Below are 18,591 nucleotides of genomic sequence, written 5' to 3' on the forward strand. Positions count from 1 at the left end.
CGTCTGGGGTCTTCGATCGTTTTTTCCATATACTGGTGCTGGCCTCCATTTTTCCTCTTCTTTTTTTTTTAATAATATGAAAAGTGGATGGATTCCAGCAAGAGCCCACAGACTATAATGGAGAGCCATGGAGTGCTGAATTAGTTTTCTTGACAGCATTACCAAAAAAGCTCATGGAAATCTTTCCTTGGATAGGATAGAGAACATCTTTATTATCAATCCTTTTGGATGTCCAGTATATCTTCTCATAAGTATTTAACAAAGAATACTGAGAATTTAGACTCTATTGCAAAACGTTTAAGGTTTGTGAAGATCTCCCTGTTGAATTTGACATGTCAGGCCAACACACACACACAGACACAAGAGAGATTGAAGAAGGGTACCTTTTCCATTTTTGACATTATCTGACAAATTTTGAGCTGTTCAGAAGTGCTTCAGTTAACATTTTGTCCTCCTCCACTTGTAAATGTGGTAGTGTCTCAGACGGAATTAATTTCGAACAGTGCGCTGGTTTGCTTCATTTTGCTGAAACGATTGCTCAGCTATGCCAGATGAAGGAGAAAAGGAAACCCAGAGGAGCGATGAGGGAAGAATATACCTACCACACCTCCTCAGTGAGGTAGATCATTGCATGTGTTACGGATCGCCACATTACACAAGTACCATGTGTGTTCCGTTCATACAGCCGCACAAAAAAAAACACACACATAAGGGTTTGCTTAATTGAATCTATCAAGGCACTATATCCAGGCAAACATCTACACGGCACCACAAAACAAAAGAACGAAAGAGAGGCTATGCTGGTTGGGATGTACAACGTTAAGCATTGACAAACAACGTTAAGCACTGACAACCACTCATCGGTCAAGAACTTTTTGTTCACTTTCAGACTGAGGATTCCCCGCCCCCCCAAAAAACATCCAAAAAGTGTCTTGTGGAACTTGCTTCTGTAACCAGTCAAGTTGGAAAGGGTCCATTCATTGCATTGCTGAGCATATAAAGGAGACATGCATCCTTTACAGGGACGCAGAGTCTCTGGCAAGGACTAGCAGGCTGGAATTCCAACAACAGTGACTATTTGATCAATATATCCTGGCTGATTAAATGGCAAAACCAACCAGCTTGATTACAAGATCCCTTAGTCTTCCAGAAATTTAAATCTACTCGCTGGCAGGCAGGGTTTGCTTAGCATCCCTGGGGGAAAAGTGTTCACATTCGTTAGGTCTGACCCATGGCAAGGGCAAAGGATTAAGCAAACATCGCTTACTGACCATAGGCAAGATTTTGATGCTATAAATCCAGAGATTCAGGCCCGCTGAATCTAAAATTACAACGCACAGGTTTAAAGTGAAAAGGAAGCATGAAGACTGCTGAAGGATGAGAGATTCAGACTAGCATGTGGCGTTTCCTATGAAGGGCAAGATGGTCAGAGCGAGAGAAGCTACGGTCACAGTCCGGACACTGGAAGGGTTTGATGCCGGTATGTTTCCGGAAGTGCCGCGTTAGTTCATCAGAGCGAGCAAACTTCCATGTGCAACCTTCCCAAGTGCATTTGTAAGGCTTTTCACCTGAGAATGAAAAAAAAAGTCATTTTGAAGAGCTGACAAATTGTTCCATGCATTAGCAATAAAAGATGGAGTGTGATAAAGGTAGAGCAGCATTTTTTGGCAGCAAGGTGCCTGCATAGTTAATAGGTAAACTGGGACGTATTTAGGTTGCTGGAGATCTGTCCAAGAGCATTGTGCGTGTTAAGTACTGTCAAGTTGCTTCTGACTCATGGCAAACCTATGTATCAATGTCCTCCAAAGTGTCCTATCCTTAACAGCCTTGCTCAGATCTTGCAAACTGAGGGCCATGGCTTCCTTTATTAAGTCAATTCGTCTCTTGTTGGGTCTTCCTCTTCTCCTGCCGCCTTCAACTTTTCCTAGCAGCAAGAGCATTACAATATGGCTATTTAACTTTCATCTCCCCCCCCCTAATAATTCTAAGTGCTGCCACACACTGAACTGACATAGTCATTAAGCTGACTGCTACAATCCCAAGATCTCTTTCCCACCATTGCCTGCCTTCCTAAATGAGTGAACATTTCACATGAGGTCAGAAAACTCTTCATGGAGAGTCTATCATGCAAATTAATGTCAAAGTTCTTAGAAAAACTGTGTGGGTTAGGTTCTGTCAAGTCGCTTCCGACTCATGATGACCCTATGAATCAATGTCCTATTGTTAACAGCCTTGCTCAGGTCTTGCAAACTGAGGTAAGTGGCTTCTTTTAAAGAGTCAATCCATCTCATGTTGGATCTTCCTCTTTTCCTGCTGCTCTTGAGAAACTGTAGCTGGTGTTTAAACAAACTAATGGAATTACTGGGCTGCGCATTTGTCAGAATTAAGGTTCCAGAGAGAAAAGAGTCACAAGGACTTATTACGTACCTGTATGTGTTCTTCTGTGAGCTTTGAGATGAGAGCTTTTAGTGTAAACTTTGTTGCAGCCTTCATAATCGCATCGGTGTATTCTGCGCTTCCTTTGTGTGTCTGGCGATTCCACAGGTAAAGGTCTCTTTCCATGCTGGACTATGACAGAAGGGTGATTCCTGCAAGAAATTAAGTTACAGTTCAGAAATAAAATACTTTTAGCTAACTCTTCCTTAGTGGTGCACTGAAGAGCTTTTTATTCAACACTGTTCTGTCTGTTGGCAGCATGAACGACATTACACGCATGTGGAAAAATTCAAGCAAGCTTTGCAAATTTCATGGACTTTAGTGGTAATATTTTGGCTTCCTTCCCTGCTGGGGTTTTTATTCATTCTGTGGAATGAATAAAACCAAAAGGCATTTTTTCACAGCATGCTAGGATTTTTTCATTTATTTTTAAGACCTGGGTCCTGCTTCCCAGACAAGCATGCTTAGTTTTTCCAAATACTCAGTGGTTCCAGTGAACATTCACTGTTTTTTATTTATATATATTCTCTGCTGCTTAGATGAGTGAAGTTTAAAACGAAGCAACTGAGACGTTAGTAAATCCATCATTTTATTTAGCCTTGAAAAGCTGGACTCAAGAGGCCTAATAGTTCATCCGCTCCTTTAGAGACCAATTAAGAATTTCCTGTTTGGGTCTGGCATAAGGGTGTGGCCTCCTTTCAACACTGATGTCAATCCCTAAAAGTACCGTTTAGGCTGTATGTGGATGTGTCACACCCACAGGATGTCTGCCTTGGGTTCTGATTTTTATAAATATAGTTTTCTTGCCTGCACCCTGAAAGCTACTATGCAGGTGAGACGCACAATTTAGGAAGTGTAAAGATCACATGGATCAGCCTTAAACACAAATTCAATAGAAGCTCATAGCTATGATGCTGTCCTGCATTAAATGTCCTGCAAACAACACCAAAGAGAAGATTTCAACCCGTGATGCACATTTGGATTTCAACTGTCTATTGATGTTTGTCCCAATGCATTTGCATGTCAGGTGGGATTGAATGGGGGCAACTTTAAAGTGCATAGTATAATCGATTCCAGCTTTCCTTCTTGGCAGTGATCACTAAAGATAAGCATCAGTAGCAGTATAGTAAAGAGCCAGCGTGGTGTAGTGGTTAAGAGTGGTGGACTCTAATCTGGAGAACTGGGTTCGATCCCCCCACTCCTCCACATGAAGCCTGCTGGGTGACCTCGGGCCAGTCACAGTTCTCTCAGAACTCTCTCAGCCCATGCAGATGCAGGCAACGGGAAACCACCTCTGAAAGTCTCTTGCCTTGAAAACCCTATGGGGTTGCCATAAGTCTGCTGTGACTTGAGGTACTGTACACACACACACACACACACAGAGAGAGAGAGAGAGAGAGAGTAGTAGAATAACTGTTTAAGGGAAAGGCAGTGACATGTAGCTCAGTCTTTCTAATTAATTAGCAAGAAGTCATGCCTTTGTTTTCTGTATTTACGGTAATTATTTTTATCCTTTTTTAAAAAAAAGGCAAAACCAAGGTTAAGAACTTTGGGAACAGTACTGTGCTATTTTTGCAAGACATAAGATTTTAAATGGGGCAGCCCCGTCGAAACAGCTGAAGTGTGCAGTCTACTGATGCTGCTATGGAAGGAAAGAAACCCCAGGAGCTAAGCCAGTCACATGACCCGCACTTCCTCATTATTGCTGTGATATGTAGCTCAATGATCAAGAAGTGGTTTCTTGGTAAATATCACCATGCAGAAATAATAGCGAAATATGGCTCAAGCATTAAAACAATATGAGTGAACCTCACACTCTCAAAAATTTGAAGGGGGCCTCAAAGCTCACCAGCCAAGAGCCCCTCCCCTGGACTCAACACTTTTTTGCTGTTCTTATAGCCCATTCCTGAGCTGCGCCGGCAGCTCGACCCAAAGGCCTTTGGAGGCCGACGAAGGCCTCTGCCGGTGCAGGGGCCCACAACACTGGTGCCCGGAAGGCGCACGCCGGTGTGAGTGGCCCCAGCGCCGGCGTGCAGGCCCGGCCACCGCCGCAGGAATGCGCTGTTAGGGTTTACGTCTTAACTGTTGTCTATCCCCTTCCTTCAGATGCTCAATCAGTAGCCCTGCTATTTTGGATACAGTTCACAATGAAGAAACACATTGTTCATTATTTAATTTAAGAGAAATATTTTAGGACTCCGGTTACTTACTCCTGAAGCATTGCCTGAGGGGGTGACAACGAAGTCATCAACGGAGGGGACATTTGTTCAGGATAATAGTCATTCCTGGGGGATTCCATCCCTGGTTCTACTTTTATTAGTTTCTTTAATGCTGGCTTCTCATAAGATTCAATAACAGGCACTACCGGGGGGAGGGGGGAAGCAATCAATAAAAAGCGAACAGATTTTACTTCTACAGAATTTCAAATATGAAAACAGAATATACTTTTCTGTCTTTAGAAATCTATACCATCTATTACATAAATAAATAAATTTATTTAACACAGTCCAAGACCAGCAAAATAAAAACCATATAATATTCCACACTTCCAGTATCAAATAACTTTTGAGAAAAGAAACATTTTAAAATGATAAATTCACAGAATTATACAATATCTTTATGAAAATTATAGCTAAAAAGCCTATATATGGCTTACCCAAGTTTTCCTAGTCATAGGCTAAAAATTATAGCTAATTTACTATTACTATACTACACTACAGACAGGCATGTAAAACAACTAGTTGCTTTGGTCATCTGTGGCAAGGAGTAATCTTTGTCAGATGTTTTATAAATTGGAAGAGTGGTTATTCTCCTTGATCCCTACACTTCAAGCTGACAGCGTACCAGTGATATTTGTGCGACAGTAACTAATGAATATCTTTATGAGCTAGTAATTTCTGTGGATTTGTTTTTTTGTTATTATATTTTTGTTTCACTCTTCTTCCAAGCAGCTCAATGCAATGTACATATCCCTACCCAAGCCGTCGATGCTATTTAACTTCTCAGCTCTATGATGTAGGTTAGACAGAGATAATAGCTTGCTCAAAGTCACACAATAAGCTTCACTGCAGAGCAAGAATTTGAACCAAGGTTGTTCCAGTCAATCTTACACAAAGTTCTTGGGTTCAAACACATTGCCTTAGACTGGAGTAACTCTGCAAAGGATTGCACTGTAATCTACTAAAAAGAAGTAGAAAATTTGTCTCAAAAATTTTTTTTTTACAGTAAGAATAGTTCAGCAGTACAATTGGCTGTCTAGGGAGGTGGTGAGCTTCCCTTCACCGGCAGTCTTCAAGCAACAGCCGGACGAACACTTGTCAGGAATTCTCAAGGCTGATCCTGCACTGAGCAGGGGGTTTGATTAGATGGTTTGTATGGCCCCTTCCAGCTCCATGATTCTACAATAATTTTAAGTTAAACAAAGCTGCATTCCTTTTTATTAGTTTATCTGAGCTGAAGAAACACCTCAATCTGTAGAGATCTGTTCGAATTGTAAACATAAATAATAAAAAATGGGAAAGTTCACAAAACAAGTACTTACCTGGCACACTACTTGGATTTTCCAGCTCATCCGAAAAAACTGTAGATACCATAATAGACTGTTGGAGCTGAGAAGGATACATGAACGGCTGAAGTACGGGCTGCATGACAACCGGCTGTATAACTGGAAGTATCCCAGAGCGCTGAAGTCCATGGCGTGAAAGAGCTGCCATTACCGGAGGGATAGTTATGGGTACAGTAAAAGGCTGTATTCCGGGAGGTGTCAGTTTTTTCATAGGTGGGCTGGGTGAGGGCAGATTCAATCCAGGTGAGGCTCTCCTATGTACAGGCTGGTATTTCAGGGGGGAAGGAGAACTTCCAGTCGAAGATGGTGAGCTCCGCTTGTTTACTGTGAGATCAACGGGTTCCACTTGGACTCCGTTACACAATCCATCTGGAATCGGGTAGAATTTATTGGCCATCATATTTGGTGTAGAATAGATGACACCATATTTGTTGGACTTCATGTGGTCCCAAGCAGAGCTGAATGACTGTGTGAAAAAGGACAGGGGAACAGGGGAGAAATGACAACGAGATGAAAACCATGTCATGAAATGGGCACAAATATATATTGAATACAGTGACAATTATTTATTAATCTAGATTCTGGTAGGATCACCTCTATGAAGTTTTTACAAACTGATGCAAAGACACATTTAAATGAAGAGCAGGTGACACCTAAGGAATTCTGGTTACACGGCATCATGTTGCGCTACACAGCAGATAACCGACAGGTTTCTCTTGCATGGTCAGCCCCAGTCCCTTGTGTTCACTGCTTACCATTATACAAGGTAGACCTTATGGTGAGCATTGCAATCATCTGGTCTAATGCTAATGTGAAGTAGCTGATTTTCTTAGATCTTCTTATTTAGCCAACATACCAAATCCAAAGCTTAGAGCAGCCTTTACGTCCCTACGGTTTCAAACAATGCCAACGGCTGCATTGACTAGGTGTTACTGCCGAATTCCCAAAGGTTTTTCCATCTGTGGAATGTCTGCTCTGGAGAACTTATACCACTACTTATTTGAATGCCCTCTATATGTGGAACCCAGGGCTAAATTTCTTGCCGGGTTGGTTTCTGGCCTAAACACTTGTCCTAGTGCTGAGAAATTAGTATTTTTGTTAAAAGACTATGATGGGTTTGTTTCTTACAGGACCTCCCTGTATGCTCTGATGACAAAGAAAATAAGGTCCAATATGGTTGCTAAGAGAACTGATCCTTTGAGTTGACTTTAAAGGTTGCAAGGTCTCATTGGCCGATTGGGACACCACTGCATTTTTTGGCTATTATTGCTCTGTATGCATCAATTTAGCATAGTTTTATTATGTATATTTATTATCAACCTAGCAATTTTTTAACCTGGTATTTTCCTTTTATTATGTATTTGAGGTATTGTTGACATGTTTGTAATGGCCTAAGGCTATAGGCAAATAAAACTATTCATTCAAATTAGCTGATTCTGAAGGCATGAGGTATGTGGCACTGTACCTGTTCTAGGACAGTTTGTCCTCTAATTTCCCAACCTTTCCCTGAAGCTACTGGCTTACAGGCCAGCTACAAGAGAACAGTAATGAAAGGCTAAAACACCCTGAAGAAGTGCTGGCCATATATTATGATCCTGGGCTGTACACTTGCTTGCCTCTGGTCTATTCTACTTTCTGTAGCAGGCAAAATAGCTTCAATAGCATCACAAATACTTCCTACTGCTTAACTTTTACTAATAATACAGTTATCTGTTGCATTAAACTTCAATAAGAAGACAAAGAGTTGGTTTTTATATGCTTACTTTCTCTACCACTTAAAGGAGAATCAAACCCTTCCCCTCCCACAACAGACACCCTGTGAGGTTGGTGGGGCTGAGAGTGTGTGACTAGCCCAAGGTCACCCAGCTGGCTTTATGTGTAGGAGTGCAGAAACAAATCCAGTTTACCAGATTAGCCTCTGCCACTCCTGTGTGGGAGTGGGGAATCAATCCTGGTTCTCCAGATCAGACTGCACTGCTCCAAACCACCGCTCTTAACCACTATACCACGCTGGCTCTCAAGAATATAAGTGATACTTAAACGAACTTTATTCATGTAAGCACTACCAAATGTTTGTTCAAGAAGTTCAAAGAAGTTAACACTTCAGTGCTTTTTTTTTCTGTTATAACATATGCCATTAGTAATCTTGTTCCTGTCAAGACCCAAAGAATTATGAGGTAAGGAAATGACAATAATGATTGAAATTCTGAACTATCAAGGCTATTGCATATGAAGAGAGGTTAATCATTGACAGCAGAATGCATCCACCGGCTCTCAAGATTGGGACAACCTGCTCAAAAAGATCCATCCTGCCATTCTCTTTGATGCTACAAGCGATGCTGCGACGTATCTCTTGGATTGTACCTTGGTTATTTATTGCCCTAAGTAAACTGCATGTGCAGTGAAGGTCAGCCATGGTAAATAAGGCATGGATGTACATACCATACATTAATCTGCAAGTGAGGAATGAATTATACCTTGCCATGAACTGGATGGCCGAGGCTAGCCTAATTTCATCCGACCTCAGAAGCTAAGCAAAGTCAGCCCTGGTTATTACTTGGATGGGAGACCACCAAGAAGTCTGGGGTTGCTACACAGAGGCAGGCAATGGCAAATCACCTGTTTGTCTCTTTCCTTGAAAACCCTACAGGATCACGATAACTCAGCTGTGACTTGACAACACCTTCCTACCACCATCATCGGTACCTCACAGGACAGTCATCTTGGCTTTGCATTTCTGTTGTATTAAGCATTCACAATGAGGTACCCAAATTGTGGTAAGTCCATTATGCAAAACTTAAAGTGAGGATCAGGATCAGTAAAGTTCCTGGAACTTTTTCCAGGCAGGTAAAATAATGTTTGTACAATGTAATGTCCTTTTGCCTGGTATTATGACCCGCTGTACTGGCAAGGAAGTATTTCATGTGAGGCACAAGCATCACAAATGAACACAACACTCAGTTGTCATTATTGTGCTAGCAAAGAACCAGTGGCATCACATGAGGCAGAGGCGCATCACACAAGGCTGTTGTGTGGCTCCGAATTTGGCAAAGGTGGGGCAACAAAGCATACTGCCCTTGTTCAAATCTAAGGTGAGACCACACTTGGAATTCTGCGTAAAGTTCTGGTCACCACACCTAAAAAAGTATATTGCAGAGCTTGAGAAAGTGAAGAAAATAGCAACCAAAATGATCAGGAGGCTAGAGCAACTGTCCTATGAGGAGTGTTTAAAACTCTTAGGGCTGTTTAGCTTGGAAGGAAGGCAGTTAAAGGGAGAAATTATAGAGGTCTATAAATGTATTTTAGTCTTAAATGGGGTGGGGGAATGCCTGATCTTAATGAAGAAAAACTCCTGGGTAACAGTGTACAAAAATTAGTCAATATATTAAGGATTCAACTTGCTCTCCGTTAGCTTGAAATAAAGCATTTTATTTTTCTGAGTTTCTCTGGCAAAGAACTGGCCTAAGGCGGGTGTCAGTGTGCCAGTCTAATGAGGCTGCTTTATGTTACCAAGGTGGTTTTCCATGTTTATACCGAGCTGCAGATTTTTATTTTTAAGTTACCTTTTTCTTGTAAGTCAAAATGGAAAAAAAAAGAAAAAATTTATGGGAGGAAAAAGTAAAGAAAAAGGTCACATCTAGTTCATTAAACATTAGCTAAAAACCAGAAGGGATTTGCTGTCCTATGATGGACAGTCAGTAACCAGACAAAACGGCCCCAAACCCTATCGCTTAAAAAAAAACAACAACCAAGTTAAAAGATGACAGTTTAACAGAATATATACCAAGTGAAGATTTGATGTTGACTATTCAATTGCTGGGAATTTAAACAAAGCATTTTGTGGCACTTTAAAGACCATCACATTTATTTCAGCATAAGTTTTCGGGAGCTATTTGAGCCAGATTTCAATGCAGGGGACAGTAGTGGATCTATTACAGTTCTATGTACGGCACACATTTATGGAAGCCACAGAGCAACCCATTCACAGAAGCTGTTACTATCTTTCTCAATATAATTTAACAAACTTACAGTGCAATCCTAACTAGAGTTACACCATTTTAAGTTTAATGAAGTCAATGGACTTAGAAGGCTGTAACTCTGTTTAGGAAGGCACTGTTAGTATTAGGCTTGTACACACGCAAATTGGTATATTTCAGGTTCGGGTTTATTGGGCCCGATTTTTTTTGGGAGACCCGAAAAAAGCCGAATTCCTATACTGGTAAATATGGGAATTCGGCTTGTTTTCAGATTTCCTGAAAAAATTCGGGCAGTCGTGCCTATGGAGATATTTTGCAAAGCTCCTGGGGGGCACTTCTTAAGGTAGTGCCCCCAAATTTGCAGCTTATCTGCAAGGGACTCTCCTTGCCTGAACCCCCAAGTTTGGTGAAGATGGAGTCTGGGGGTCCGGTTTTATGGGGTCTGGAAGGGGTCACCTCATCCTCCTCCATAGAGAAAAATAGTGAAGTGGCTGCGGTCAGATTCTCTATTTTTTAAAATATTTTTATTGTTTTCAAAAAAAAGTAAATTTAACATCCATTTAACAACTGTTGTAGTAACAATCATAAAAGAATATCTCTATAATGTTGTTAAAAATACATAGTAATGAATTAAACAGTGACTTCCCCATCACCTCCCTCTGCTTCAAAATAGCTTAATGTATTTCTTACGTTTATGGTATTGACCCTAATATTAAACAAAAATCTAATAGCTAGTCATCAGAGAATACATAATGGGTCAATTCAGTATGTAACCTTCTAATTTCCCTAAATGTAATTCATGTTCACAATAAATTCTCCATACCTCCCATTCTCCCATAAACTGTTCATTGTCTCTTTGGTTTATCAATGCAGTTAATTTTGCCATTTCCACTAATTCTAGCATTTTCAGTATCCAGTCTCTTTTTTCTGGAATGTCCGTCGTTTTCCATTTAGCTGCGTACAACAATCTTGCAGCTGTGGTTGCATAAATCAAAAAAGTTCTTTGAGTTAAAATAGTGTCTGGTATTATACTAAGTAGCATCAACTCTGGTGATTTAGGTATATTCTTCTGTAATATCAATCTGATTTCATAGTATATCATGTCCCAAAATTCTTTAGCTTTATCACAAGTCCACCACATATGATAAAATGAGCCAGTCTCTGTATTACATTTCCAACATTTAGGGGACATCGTATTGTAGATCCTCGCCATCTTTTTAGGTGTTAAATACCACCTATACATCATTTTATAGATATTTTCCCTCAACGATTGGGCATAAATACCTTTTAGATCTCGAGTCCATAATCTTTCCCACTTATTCAATGGGATATCATGGCCTAGCGTTTGTGCCCAGTTGATCATAGTTGGTTTAATTCGTTCTTGCTCACAGTAGATTTCTAGTAAGAGTTTATACATCTTAGAGATCAGCTGTTCGTTATTATCCAGTAAGAGTTTATGAAAGAGTGATTTATCTTTAGAAAAACCTGTTTTCAAATCTTGTAAAAATACTGATGTAACTTGTTGGAATTGAAACCAGTTCAAAGTCTCTTGCAACTCCTGATACTCCTTTAAACTACATTTCTTACCATCCCACTTCAATATATCTTGATAGGTGGCGAATCTGGTCTAAGCGTACGTAGTGTTAACATTTCCTGTGATGATATCCACATTGGAGTTTTGGTCTCCAAAATATGTTTATATTTGGACCATATTCTGAATAAAGAGGATCTCACTATATGGTTCCGGAATGATGCTTGTATCTTTATTTTGTCATACCATAAATAACCGTGCGATCCACTTATATTATTCAAACTTCTAAATCCAGTAACCATGTATTTGATAGAGTAATCCAGTCTTTAAGCCATACCAAAACAGCCGCTTCAGCATATGTCTGAAAATTAGGGAGTGCAAATCCTCCTCTGTCTTTAGAATCTACAAGATATTTATAAGCAATTCTCGATTTTTTCCCTTGCCAGATGAAATTCAATAGATCTCTTCTCCATCTTTCAAAGTACTTAGCATGGGAAATTATTGGTAAATTCTGAAACAAAAAGAGCATCCTCGGCAAAATATTCATTTGAATTGTTGATATATGCCCCAGCATTGAGAGATTCTTATTTGACCAGATGATCATATCATTCTTGATTGACTCCCACAACTTTAAATAATTATTTGTAATCAAGTCTTTATTCTTTGTAGAAATCTAGATTCCCAAATATTTAACTTTATTAGTCTTTTCCCAACCTGTAAATGATACAAAGTCTTTCTGTTCAATTTCTGACATATTCTTGAAAATAGTTTTGTGTTTTTTCTTGATTGATTTTAAAACCTGAAACACAACTGAATTCATTCAAGGTTCCCACCAATTTGTCCATTGATTGTGTTGGGTCTTCCAAAATTAACAAAATGTCATCCGCAAAAGCCTTTAGTTTAAATTCATGTTTTTTTATTTTCAATCCACGGATGTCTCCCATTGCTCTAATTTTACAACACAGGGATTCCAGGACCAAAATAAATAATAGTGGAGATAGTGGGCAACCTTTCTGTATGACGCAATTATCCGACATTGATTCATTAACTAAAATTTTAGCTTGTTGTGATGTGTATATATAGCAGTTAGGCCTCTCAGAAAACGTTCACCAAAGTTCATTTTTTCCATGACTTTTTGAGTAAAATCCCAGGAGACCCTATCAAACGCTTTTTCTGCATCCAGGAAGACAAAAGCTGCTTTTTGTTGATCATTATGTTCATAGTATTCCAATGTATCTAAAAGTATTCTAATATTGTCTTTAATTTGCCTTTCTGGTACAAAGCCCGCTTGGTCTTCATGGATTAAATCTTTAATAAATTGTTTAAGTCTATTTGATAAAATAGAGGCGTATGTTTTGTAATCCACATTCAACAAAGAGATAGGCCTATAGTTGGAAGTTTTTTCTGGCTCTCTTCCCGATTTATGAATCAAAGATATAAAGGCATATGACCATGTCTCAGGCAATTTCCCTGTATCCAAAATATTATTACAAAGTGTCAGAAAGTAATTGATAAAATTTTGATTAAAAAGTCGATAAAATAGGGCAGTGATTCCATCTGGACCGGGGTTTTTGTCTGCCTTTTGTTTGTCAATTGCTTCTTGGAGTTCTTCTTTAGTAATAGGAGCATCTAGTAATTTCTGTTGGGCTGTTAAAGCTTTCATTTGTATCGAGTTCAAAAACATTTCCATTTTCTTAACTGGTATATCATCCTTTTGATACAATTTAGTATAAAAAGTCACAAATTCCTTTTGTATTTCTGTAGAGGTATATAATGGACCTCTTGGTGACTGCAGTTTTGTTATTATCCTCTTTTGAAAGGAGTCTTTCAATTGTAAAGCCAAAAATATCCCTGGTTTATTTGCTTGTTCAAAATATTTTTGTTTGGCAAATTTCAAATTCTTGTTCATCTCTTCTGTCATCACTAAATTTAGTTGGTGTTTACAGATGGAGATCTTCATTTGGATATCTTTCTTCAAATCCTCTTGTGTTTTCTGCAATAAATTGCTGTTCCAATTTTTGTAAATTCCAAATAATATTGTTAGTCAATTGTAATTGTGATTTCTTCCATGCAGAATGTTTCTGAATCATAAATCCTCTCACCACTGATTTGAAGGCATCCCAAACTATATCCAGCGTAGTTTCTCCATTCATATTAATTTCAAAGTAGTCTTTAATAAGAGTGGTTAACTCTTGTTGGAGTTTCTCCTCTCTTAGAAGTGTATTATTTAATCTCCATCTAAATGCTTGACTATGTTTCCATTCAAATGAGACTGGATTGTGATCAGAAAAAGTTTTTGGAATAATATGTATTTTACGTAATTGAGTAAAAATTGATTTACCTGTCCAAATCATATCAATTCTGGAGTGTGAATCGTGTCTTGCCGAATAAAATGTGTATTCTTTGGCTGTTGTATTCATTGTTCTCCAGATATCTTGTAATTCCAGTTCTTCCATCATGTGAAAAAAATTTTTGGGTAAACATCCTTCTTTATCGTCCTTAGCTTTTGATTTCTTGTCCAGATTAGGCATTATAACTCCATTAAAATCACCCATCATCAAAATTTGATCAGCCGCGTATTGTGAAGTTACTTCATGGAGATGAGAATAAAAACTGGCCTTACCTTGATTGGGTGCATATATTCCCACAACAATCGTTTTTTGTCCCATAATATTAATTTTAATAATCACAATTCTGCCTTTTTTGTCCTTGTAAACCAGTTCCAGACTCAAATTTGAATGTGCATAAATGACTATGCCTTTAGTTTTTGTTTTAGCTGATGAAATAAAAGCCTGGCCCAATCCTTGTCTTTCCAGGTATTTCCTGTGTTTTGACATAATATGTGTTTCTTGTAGACAAATCAAAGAAATTTTTTGTTTCTGCAGATATTTGAAAATTCTCGCTCTTAATTTTTTCATTCAGTCCATTCACATTCCATGAAATTGCTTTAGCCATAATAACAGAAGGTTAAAGATTAAAGTTATAAATCAGAGCCACCTTCTGCGCCTTTCAGTTCTTCCTCTTCTTGCTCTTCTTGTTGTCGTTCCAGTGCTGGAGTAAAGCCGACTAAATCTTTCTTGTACCTCCTCATAAACTTGCCGGCATCCGCTAGCGAAGTAACAGTTATTCTGACCTCTTTGTAGGTAAAGGCTAGGCCTTGTGGTATAATCCAACGATACCTTATACCATTTTTCCTCAGCAATTGTACAAATTCCTTGTAGTTATTTCTTTGAGAAAGGATATGGCGAGGAATGTCTTTTAAAATCACCAAAGGTGTCTCTCCAAGCACAATAGGATTGTCATAGTGAATTTGCATCATCATATCCTTAATTCTAATGTCATAAAAGGATATCATAAGGTCTCTTGGTTTGGACTTCTTAAGTCTCACAGGTAAAGGTATCCTATAAATTCTGTTTATGGCCTGGTCCAGTATTTGTTCTTGAATTTGAAATAGACAATCTTTGATTCCAGTGCTAGCCGACCTATCTCCACCAGAATCTTCAGATTGCGCAGACGAAGGTTGGATTCTCTAGCCTTCATTTCCATTACTGCCAGTTGATCTTTGGTCGTATCCTGTTGTGTATGTATCATGGCAATCTGTTTGTCTTGTCCTTCTCTTTTTAACTTCTTTTTGCTCTTTCATCACCTTTTTGACTGATGATTCCATTGCTTGCATATCTGCTTTCATTGTTGTCATTTGTGTCTTCACATCTTTTATATCTTCAGTAACAGTGTCCAACTTTTGATTTATGACTTGGGTTGTTTGGCCAAGAAGGTTACTAAAGAGGTCAGCTGTGTCATCTGGTTAGACATCTGTTCTAATTGCTTTGCAGTAGCCTCAGATTGCTTGGCTAACAGGTCTTGCACTTTTTTCTCCATTGCTAAATCTTGTAAGGTTTCTTTCGACTTTAAGTAAGCAGGACTATGTAACGATCCTGAGCGAGGGCGGGATGCAGACATTTACATAACTTGGAAAATCTGAGAAAAAATTGGCAGGATTCCACAATATGGATTGAATAGAAAATGTTTAACTGATCAGTCAAATACTTTTTTCGCCCCCAGAGGAGGTATTTTTACAAAAAGCCACTTATAAAATTCACAGTACCAGCAAGTTCTTTGGGACGCTCTAGGTCGGCAAAAGGAGGAAGTGTACAGGAAGTTCTAGTGACGTGGACCGTCTATCGCCTCGTCTCGATGGTTAAGGGTAGGAGGGATTTCAATGTAGCACGAGTAAGACGTAGTTCTGGTCCTGCGTCGTTCTTCCTCTGTTGTTGCAGTTCGCATTTTACCATGGAGAATGCAAGTAGCAGTCGTCCGGTTAGATCTTCTAATGCGTAGCTGGAGGACTAATTCCAACCGGAAAGACGTCTCAGTTGCTAAGGAGAATTTCCAATTTTGCCCTCCCCTTACAAAAAGGCCACGTCTAATTGGTAAGTCCCATGCCGATCCTTTAAGCCTCGTTTGTTTAGTCTTTTTGGCTGATCAGAATGATAAGGTTCCTGCCGCGATATCGGGTGGATCTTGCAAGCCAAACTTATCTAGTTGTATGAAAGGAGGTGCAGGGAATTCAAAATGTTATTGAGCTGGTTCCCAGTATTTATTTTCTCAAAGAAAATACAGAAGGATATTGGTAACTCACATGAGCGTCCAGAGGTGAGGTTTTGGTATTGATGATTTTTCTTAGATGGTGATTGAACGGGGAGGACTGAGCCTAATTACCTAAAGAAATGTTCTGGCGATGATTCTTCCCTTCTTGCCCGTGGGACCGGCATCTAAACCTCCGGGGGACTTAAAAAAGCTCCCTCGGAGAATTCAGGAGGTCAAACCGCATAGATGGCAGCAGGGAATTTCCTGCTTCCCTAGTCCACTATATAGGACCGGGTTGGGGTACTATTTAGCACCCCAATTTGAACATTTCTTGGATTTTCCTTGGAGGGTCCAGGAAACATGGCGCTCAGTCCAGCTGCCCCGGCCGGAAGTCCGGTCAGATTCTCTATTGTGAACTTCTCTATGGAGGAGCCTGGCAAACTTTCCCACCATTAAAAGCAATGGGCCATGGCCACCATGATGTAAATCTGGTCTTGCTCCTTATAAAATGCAGGGAACTGCATCACTAGGTGTTACCACTTACCAGTGATGTGGGATTTCCAGAAAAAATATGAACTGGAAAATTTTCTGACACCCTAACTACAACATGATCTATTATTTTGACTTCTATTTAGTGAATTTGTACCACGTGCTAATTTATGTCCCAATAGCAATAAATACTTAAAACAGTAATACATTATTAGGAAACATCATGTGTGGTTTAAATGTTATATTAAAAGAAATCCAGAAATTATGGAAATTATTTTTATTAAAAATTTTGTAAAAATTATAAACAGTATGTACTTTTCTTACATTGTATAAATTTAAGAAAAACACCAAAGGCACAGGTAATTGCTAACACTAATTTCATCATTTTGTCCACTCATCTATTTTAACAGAATTTAACTCTCTGGGGTACCTCCATGTCACTGTCACTCTCTGTGGCATCACTTGCTTTACTAGGTAATCCCATATCAGATTGGAAAAACAATATCCTTTGCACCATGTGAGAGGAGAGGAGACATTTGGACTGTAATATGCATCTGTGGTTTCATCTCTCCCATTCCCCATCTCCCGTTTACAAAGCAATAAAACATGCATGCACTCTCTCACACAATACCCAAGGATAATCACCTGAGAACAGTATTTTCAATTTCAAAACTGCCAAGCTTGCTGAATACTACGTTGGCAATGGTATCTATTCATTCTTATTAATTTTATGAAACAATGAATATTTCAAAATGGAAAATTTTATTTGGAAAAATAAAGTGCTGGATATCTTCTGCCCCATGTCCCTGCTGTCCATTAGACTACAATATCATTGTCAACAGAAAGTTTTATAAAGACTGACCACTGGAATTGGCTCCATGGCTTCTTGCTTGATTGGGATGGGGTCAAACATTAACATCTTCTTAACCAGCTCTACTTGTGGTATTGTTGTCCAGGATTCTAAAAATAAAAGAGGGAGTTTTAAAAAATGCACGAAAAAGTGGTACTTATAGTACTTGACAATAACACAGCACACCAAGTCTTCTCTAAATATTCTCTAAGTAATTCTTAGAACAAGATTATAAATTCAAATTCAAATTTATTTACAGTCAATGTCCAGCAGTATCTGATACAATACCAAAAATGTGTTAAAACTCTAATATTATTAATACAGTAAAATAATAATTCCCTTATAAAGGTGTGTCAGTATTATCTCTATATATGGGGACTGAGGGCAGACAGGCCTGAGGCTGAGATAATAACGGTATCAGAGTTTGTGAAATTTCAACCTGGAATTTCCTTGCTTACAACTCACACTAGGCTACACACATTCTCAAAAGTGTGTCACAACACTGCATTCGTTTGCAGGCTGCAACTTTAAATATAATGCTTATTCTCTGTTCTCAAACACTCTTGAATAACAATCTTCGTGGATAGTGATATCACAAAGTTTCAGGAAACGTATGGTGATAGCACAATAGCTTATAATTCAAGATGTACTTATCAGAACGAAAACGAATTTGTAACCAGTTTTACAACAGAGAACTTTATGAAAACATAAACTGTTTCAATCTTATTTACTTAAGCAGACTCTCCCACCAATACCTTAAATTGCTCAATTTTTTTAAGATGACCCTCTTCAGATGTTACCAATTAGCATTAAAGGCTCATGGCAAAGGCATTTGCCTCTCTGCGAATTGCTTGAGGCCATCCAATGTTATATCTGTGCCCAGAAGTAGTCTTTGAGGAACACATCCTGAATATGGGCAAACTTCTGTGTTAATAATTCATGTACTATATTACTAGCATGAAAGCCTTTGAATTTGCCATTTATGTCTGACATGCTTCTCAGATACAGCCTCTGACCAGGAACACAATATAAGAGGCATATAAAATCATCTGTGTGATAGAAGTTCTATTGTAAGTCTGGATGCTAGGATTTGCTTAAGCAAGGAACTCACTAGGAGAACTCTGGGACTCAATTCCAACAAGAAAAAAATGAGCAT

At 38.9% G+C, this 18,591-nt stretch overlaps 1 protein-coding gene across 1 annotated transcript; it reads right to left on the reverse strand.

The window, feature by feature from the left end:
• Positions 1-855: 855 nt before the first annotated feature.
• On the reverse strand, positions 856-17,540 carry KLF3 (KLF transcription factor 3). Its single transcript, XM_056855422.1, has 5 exons — positions 17,448-17,540; positions 5,978-6,467; positions 4,647-4,797; positions 2,428-2,588; positions 856-1,568 (listed from the first exon to the last, which is right to left on the reverse strand). The coding sequence occupies exons 1-5, from the start codon at positions 17,502-17,504 to the stop codon at positions 1,387-1,389; spliced, it is 1,041 nt and encodes a 346-aa protein (XP_056711400.1). The 5' UTR covers positions 17,505-17,540; the 3' UTR covers positions 856-1,386.
• Between the last annotated feature and the right edge of the window lie 1,051 nt (positions 17,541-18,591).

The sequence above is a fragment of the Euleptes europaea genome, chromosome 9 (genome assembly GCF_029931775.1).
Source record: "Euleptes europaea isolate rEulEur1 chromosome 9, rEulEur1.hap1, whole genome shotgun sequence".
Taxonomy (NCBI): domain Eukaryota; kingdom Metazoa; phylum Chordata; class Lepidosauria; order Squamata; family Sphaerodactylidae; genus Euleptes; species Euleptes europaea.